This window comes from Alosa pseudoharengus, unplaced genomic scaffold (assembly GCF_046254945.1).
Source record: "Alosa pseudoharengus isolate Yale_2024_CS ecotype anadromous, Long Island Sound unplaced genomic scaffold, YU_APseudo_1.1 YU_APseudo_1.1_scf_24, whole genome shotgun sequence".
Classification (NCBI taxonomy): Eukaryota; Metazoa; Chordata; class Actinopteri; order Clupeiformes; family Clupeidae; genus Alosa; species Alosa pseudoharengus.
Genome location: NW_027468689.1, coordinates 13,790,226 through 13,797,298, shown reverse-complemented (window position 1 = coordinate 13,797,298; position 7,073 = coordinate 13,790,226). Strand labels below are relative to the sequence as shown.

General features: G+C 43.8%; 1 protein-coding gene across 1 annotated transcript in view; it reads right to left on the bottom strand.

Moving 5' to 3' along the window:
• Positions 1 to 953: 953 nt before the first annotated feature.
• LOC143141755 (kinesin heavy chain-like) overlaps positions 954 to 7,073 on the bottom strand; it is a 23,653-nt gene continuing 17,533 nt past the window's right edge. Inside the window, exons 17-25 of the mRNA XM_076302468.1 lie at positions 6,879 to 6,996; positions 6,458 to 6,531; positions 5,398 to 5,507; positions 4,363 to 4,464; positions 3,172 to 3,232; positions 2,904 to 2,975; positions 2,325 to 2,429; positions 1,729 to 1,945; positions 954 to 1,051 (exon numbers count right to left, since the gene is read on the bottom strand). Of these exons, the coding sequence (XP_076158583.1) occupies positions 954 to 1,051; positions 1,729 to 1,945; positions 2,325 to 2,429; positions 2,904 to 2,975; positions 3,172 to 3,232; positions 4,363 to 4,464; positions 5,398 to 5,507; positions 6,458 to 6,531; positions 6,879 to 6,996 (957 nt within the window). The remainder of the gene's footprint in view (positions 1,052 to 1,728; positions 1,946 to 2,324; positions 2,430 to 2,903; positions 2,976 to 3,171; positions 3,233 to 4,362; positions 4,465 to 5,397; positions 5,508 to 6,457; positions 6,532 to 6,878; positions 6,997 to 7,073) is intronic.

Sequence of the window (7,073 nt, the reverse complement as noted above, 5' to 3'; positions counted from 1 at the left end):
TGTGTGTGTGTGTTGGGGGTGGGGTGGTTGAAGCACAGCGCAGAGAGAGAGTGTTAGAGGGGTGGGGGGTGGGGGGGGTCTGGGCATGCTTACACCAGGAGAGTCCCTGCAGCAAGAGAGGAGGAGAAACAGAGGAGAGTTTAATTTATATTGCTGCTTACACATTCAGTTTAATTTATTCTGCTTACGCATACACTTTTTGGTTGCAGTGGTAGTAAATATAGCAATTCATGCCTGAGCAGAAAGAAGTGTTTGATTACCGCCCTCTAGAGGCGAACAGGGGGAAAAATCATACAAAGTTTAATGAGAGGATTGTTTTCGATGCCGCCTGTATTGCACTATATATTTTCAGGGTTCCCACGGATCATGGAATTTCTGGAATATCATGGAATTTTGGAAAGTCAATTCCAGACATGGAAAGTCAGGGAATTTTATCAGTTTTGGGACAAAGTCATGGAATATCAGGGAATTTTGTTGTAGCAGTTTAAAATTGACTTGCCAAAATACATTAATACAAATATTTCCACACAGAACTGGTAATTTGCTTTACTGCTTCCTTGAGTATCCCGACTTTGTTTATTCAATGCCCATTTATTGATCTCTCACTCTAAAAAGTAAAATATTCTTGAACGCTATACGTTAGTAAATAGTATAGTAAGTCATGGAAATTCTTTTTTTTTTGTCAGGGAAAGTCATGGAAAAGTCATGGAATTTTACATTTGACTTAGAGTGGGAACCCTGTATTTTATTAAACTGCCATCAAAAAAGACCGCCATCAAGTGTAATAATGCACATAACTGTTATATAAATATAGTGTATTGTGTGACTAAAATAAAGATTTGGCTTATTGTAAATACACTGTGGCTTAATATAAATATAATATACGTACTGTATGTAAATATAATATTTGTAGTGCCTGTCTTAATGTAAATATACAATACGTACTGTGTGGCTCAGTTGCTGTTGTGGGTGTAGTGGTAGACGGTTCCTCCACCCCTGATGGAAAGGGGGGTGGGAGAGGAGTGGTGGTGGCCTGCCCTGATGGGTTTGGCTGCAAAACACACAACATTATTAAACATTATATTAACATATTGTATTACAACGCTAACATTATAAAAATTATATTAACACATTACAACACTAATGTTATAAACATTATAGTAACATATTACAACGCTAACATTATAAACATTATATTAACATATTACAACGCTGACAAACATTATATTAACACATTACAACGCTAACATTATAAACATTATATTAAAATTACTATAGCAGCAAAAGACACACTTAAATTGATATTATATTAACATTTAATAAAATATATATGAACTTTAACTTGGTGAGTCACAATAACAGGATTGAGACATAATTTGTGTGGTTCCATTCTGAGAATAAATGAAAGAACAAGGAACAACAGATCCTATTAATCGATTATACTTGATCACTTATCTCAAGACACAATGTCTAGAAATTATGAGCCGGGCACCCCCTCCTGGTAGTTGATGGTTCCTCACAGTATGTTTGTTTGTGTGTGTGTGTGCGTGTGTGTGTGTGTATGTGATTATGTGTGGGTGTATGTATGTGTGTGTGTGTGCGTGGGTATGCACGTACTGTATGTCTGTGTGTGTGTGTGTGTGTGAAAGAGAGAGAGAGAGAGAGAGAGAGAGAGAGAGATATGTGCATGGATATGTGTGTGTGTGTGTGTGTGTGTGTGTAGCTCACCGATCTGAGCCGAGTGGCCCCTCCGGGCCATGTTCTTGGCGCGGACGGCATCTTTGATGCGGTCCACCTCGGTCTGGTAGCGCTTGCGGTCCCTCATGGCGTTCTCCTTGGCCTCCTTGAGCGCCGACTCCAGGGCCTTGACCCTCTCAGCTGTGGCACGCAGACGCTTCTCTAGCTTGGGCAGCTCGCAGCGCAGGTCGGCGTTATCACGCACCAGCTGCAGGAGGGACACGCAGAGGTTAGAGGGAAAATGGTATAGGGCAAATGTCAGAGGACAGTGGAGCGGGGTTAAGGTCGTCCACACTCAGAAGTAGTTTTAGTTTAATGCCATATCAGCATCTACAGTATGACTGTATCATGGCAAAATGTTTAATAAACCAATATAAAAGTATTATTTTGGAATACTCAAAATGACCTCCAGATTTAAAATGACCTCCAGAGAGGAGGATGTAGTATGTTAGAAATACTACTCAGTACTCTACTCTCCCTGAGTTGTGTTGATTGGGAGATGAGTTCGCTGGAGAAGGGAGAAAAAACCCGTGGATGCTAGCATCTCTTACTAGCACGCCTCTTAAGGTGCCATGTTTTATCCGTACCTGTTTGTGAACTTTAGTGAGCTGTTCCAGATTATTCTCCAGGAAGGAGATCTTCTGTTTCTGTGCAGCACTGCCTACGCCGTCCTCGCAGTCCATCTCTGCACTCTGTGACACAGATAAAACACACACACACACACACACACACACACACACACACACACACAAACACACACACACACACACACACACACACACACACACACACACACACACACACACACACACACACACACACACAAACACACACACACACACACACACACACACACACACACACACACACACACAAACACACACACACACACACACACACACACACACACACACACACACACACACACACACACAAACACACACACACACACACACTCATTCCGTCAGTCATACACATGAATACACCAACAGCTATCAACACTGAAATCATTGTCCTGTTCTACTAGCTGATTCTTTTTCTTAATAATAGTGTCAGGCAGTGATGCAGTGGTACACCTAATGAATCCAAAATTTTAACCGCACACACAACAGCAGACTGATACACGGCGGAGTACAATGTCTGAGGATTCAGAAGACAATGCCTACCTTCTTGACCCTCATGGTCAGGTCCTGGACGAAGAGCTTGCGCAGGTTATGGAGTGTCTGCAACTCTTTGGCCTGAGGAGGCAAACAGTGGCACAGTCTGTACTTAGTATTCACTTCCCTCTGCTTGGGTGTTAGGATTTAATGTTCAATTAGTTTTATTTAGATTTAGTTATTGTGTGGAGTGAGATGATTGTTATTAAACAAGTAATTGTGTGGAGTGAAATGATTATTAAACGTTATGATGATTTTTAAATGATGTTAAACTCACCACAGTCTCCTCGAGCCCCTTGAGGTCCTGCCTGGCCACCTCCTGCTTCTCATTGATCATGCTGGCGGAAAAAAAGACCAATCACACGAGCATATAGTATAAAAGTATAAAATTCAAGTACTTTTCAAGGGCTTTCCTAACCTGACTCTCGCCAGATGAATTTCGTTCTGCTTAGCTCCGCCTAGCTTCACTCACATCCATCTGGGACCTCTTCCATTGAGAGTGATTTCTGCACCAGATTTTATGGTACAGCCAATCAGGACGCAGGGCAGGAGTTTCATAGATGTGACATAGCATAGAAGCGACTGTGAGACTGTTATCAGCGTCACGGGTTGGCTTCGATGTGAGTGGTTGAAGTAGCACGTCAATAGATGACGGACAAGTGGCTTATTCAATCATATGCAAGCATTTTTTGATTAGGCCCAGCCTTCTGAAGCAACACTCCAATGGATTGGTCCCAGATGGATGAGTGGAGCTAGGCGGAACGAAATTCATCTGGCGAGAGTCAGGTTAGGGCTTTCCATGCCCCAGACCCTCAAATTGGAGAACCCAACATGGCAGTTTGAGACACAGATTAATTCCTGGTTAAAGGTTAATTACTGTTACGACAGTGCTACCGCCTGATTCTCATGGATCATGGTGATGGAGGAAAGACCAATCACTTGGGTACTGCATTTACTGTGACCAGCACATTGAAAAATAAAACGTGCTGGTAGAGATATCTTATCCAGGGTCAGATACAAATATATTCAAATCCTTTAACTTTTCCATCGTCCATCTGTGTGGTAAAGTGAGGTAAAATCCATGTAGAACCCAATAATGTCACCAGCTTTTTTTTTTTTTAAGTATATGTTTTTGGGCTTTTTGCCTTTATTGTATAGGACAGTGAAGAGAATAAAGCGATTGGGAGAGAGAAATGGGGTGGGATCAGCAAAATTGACCCGGGTCGGACTTGAACAAACTTGAATGTGGTAACGCTGTAACCAGTTTTGCTGCTTAGTCTTCAATAAGATAAGGTAGACACAGTGATTTCTATCACACTACTCGGAGTTATTAAATTAAAATGATTAATTTTCAAATTATTGGGTTCTACAAAACCAGATATGGCAGCGTGAGATAAGGGCCCTGTAGCTCTATGGCAGTGTGACGTAAGGGCCCTTTAGCGCAGTGAAACCGTGAGGAGAAACTCACATGAGCTGCTGCAACTTCTGGTCCTTCTCCTGCTCCTCCATCTTGAGCTTCTCGTAGTCGGACATGAGCTTCTTCTGCTCCAGCAGCAGGCTCTCGTTCAGACTGCACACAGAGAGCATTTCCTTTACATTAAACATATTCCAACTGAGAGAGAATTTCCTTTACACTAAACACATTAAGACACACAGACAAAGATACCTTTACATTAAACACATTCAGACTGCACACAGAGAGAGTAACGTTATACTAAATATGGGTGGATGGAGATCAAGAGCAACTGTGGCAGCTGGGAACTGAACCCTTAACTTGTCTGGCAACTGTTTGCTAGTCCAGCTCCTTAGCCACTACGCTACCACTACTGCATGCTAGCCGAGCTCCTTAGCCACTAAGCTACCACTACTGCATGCTAGCCGAGCTCCTTAGCCACTAAGCTACCACTACTGCATGCTAGCCGAGCTCCTTAGCCACTACGCTACCACTACTGCATGCTAGTCCAGCTCCTTAACCACTACGCTACCACTACTGCATGCTAGCTCAGCTTCTTAGCCACTACGCTACCACTACTGCATGCTAGTCCAGCTCCTTAGCCACTACGCTGCCACTACTGCATGCTAGTCCAGCTCCTTAGCCATTACGCTACCACTACTGCATGCTAGCTCAGCTCCTTAGCCACTATGCTACCACTACTGCATGCTAGCTCAGCTCCTTAGCCACTACGCTACCACTACTACATGCTAGCCCAGCTCCTTAGCCACTACGCTACCACTACTGCATGCTAGCTCAGCTCCTTAGCCACTACGCTACCATTACTGCATGCTAATCCAGCTCCTTAGCCACTACGCTACCACTATACCAACCAGCCTTACCAACCCTCTTGTTGCACTTAACCCTGAGTTGCTCGGGGGGGTGGGGAGGGGGGACTGGCTGGCCCTCATGATAATTGACATATCAGTCATTTTGGATAAAAGTGTAATCCAAATGACTAAGTATCATGGATGTAATAAATTTGACGTGTCTCGTAGCAGGGCATCTTACTCTTTGAGCTCGTCCAGCATCCTCTGCTTGACGGCCACCTCGTCCCTGAGGCGGGACAACTGCTTCTGGTGGGTGTCCCGATGGTTGACCATCTGCTCGTCCAACGACTTCTGCAGGACAGACACAGCATACCCGTCAGTCATCATAGTTTCATAAAGAAACACAGCACAATGTGTCAGGGATAATGGATGGCACCAGCATTCAGGTATCAGAAAAATAATGCATATTTGAGGTGGTAATGAAGCCACAATGCAACGTGGGGGTGGGGGTGGGGGGGTGGAACTACTTTATAGGTGTGCAAATATCTGAGAAATAACTGAGGTTCTAAAGAGGGCATCACAATAGGATATTCAGCCAATCAGTGGTGATTTTTATAAAGCAGGCCAGCTCAATGTCACTAACCAGAGTTTTGATACAACAGGCCAGCACACCATCAGTAATTTTAGCCCACACCTCAACCACTAGGGGAACGCAACCCTCAATCTGTCTCCTCAGATTCATTTACACAGTATTCAGTGCTGATTCAGATTAATTTACACTGATTTAGATTTATTTACACAGTATTCAGTATTCAGTGTTGTTTTTATTGTAACGTGTATGTACTGCCTCCAGTGCTACATTCATCTAGCATTTTTCCTTCTTACATCATTGAAATTATTTTTTATTTAGGTTTTCCATCTCTGAAAACAGAATTGGGAACAAATGGCTTAGTGACTCAGAGACTCATAACTGTCATCCACTCTGTGCCCTGTTCTCTGTGAACTGTTTTCTCTGTGACATGGTGATGTTCACTGGCTGCGCTAATTCCACAATTAAATGATGAGGTGGGGTTCGTGTTGGTAAGGCTGAGGCTGGCAGGGTGTTTCAGAAACCCGACTCTTCACAAACCTTAACGGGATTACATCTTCCACACTGGACAGCAGGACCAAAGATGTGTGTGTGTGTGTGTGTGTGTGTGTGTGTGTGTGTGTGTGTGTGTGTGTGTGTGTGTGTGTGTGTGTGCTGTGTGTGTGCGCGTGTGTGTGTGTGGTTTCAGTAAATTACTGATTGATCTCATTACCTTAATTTCCTCGGCGTCCTGCAGCCGATCTATGTCCTTCTCATTCTCCATCCCAGAGACCTCATGCATCTTCTCTGTGGTGAAAACACATGAGCACAAATGACAATGATTAAAGCCTTAGCCGTGGAGTAACATTTTAATTAGATTTGGAGTAGTGTGTGCGTGTGTGTGTGTGAGAGAGAGAGAAAAAGCAACCGAGAAAGAGAGAGAGAGAGAGAAAGAGAGAGAGAGAGAGTGAAGCAAAGTGAGAGAGACAGATGATTTATTACTATTACAACTCAAAGCTACAGTTGGCGAGGATGAGAGAAGCGTAAAGAAGGATGAGCGTGTGTGTATGTATGTGTGTGTGTGTGTGTGTGTATGTGTGTGTGTGTGTGTGTGTGTGTGTGTGTATGAGTGGGGAGGAGGTTGAGGAGCCCACCCTGGCCCTGCAGCTTGGCGAGTTCCTCGGTGAGAACGTCCTGGTTCTCCTCCAGCTGCCTCTTCTTCTCCTCCATGTTCTGCATGTAGTCGGTCAGAGACTTGATCTTGGCCTGGTGCTGGAACCACAGCAAGGGGCAAAGGGTCACCTTCTCAAGGTCATGAACACAAGACAGAACACTACACCAGAACTCAC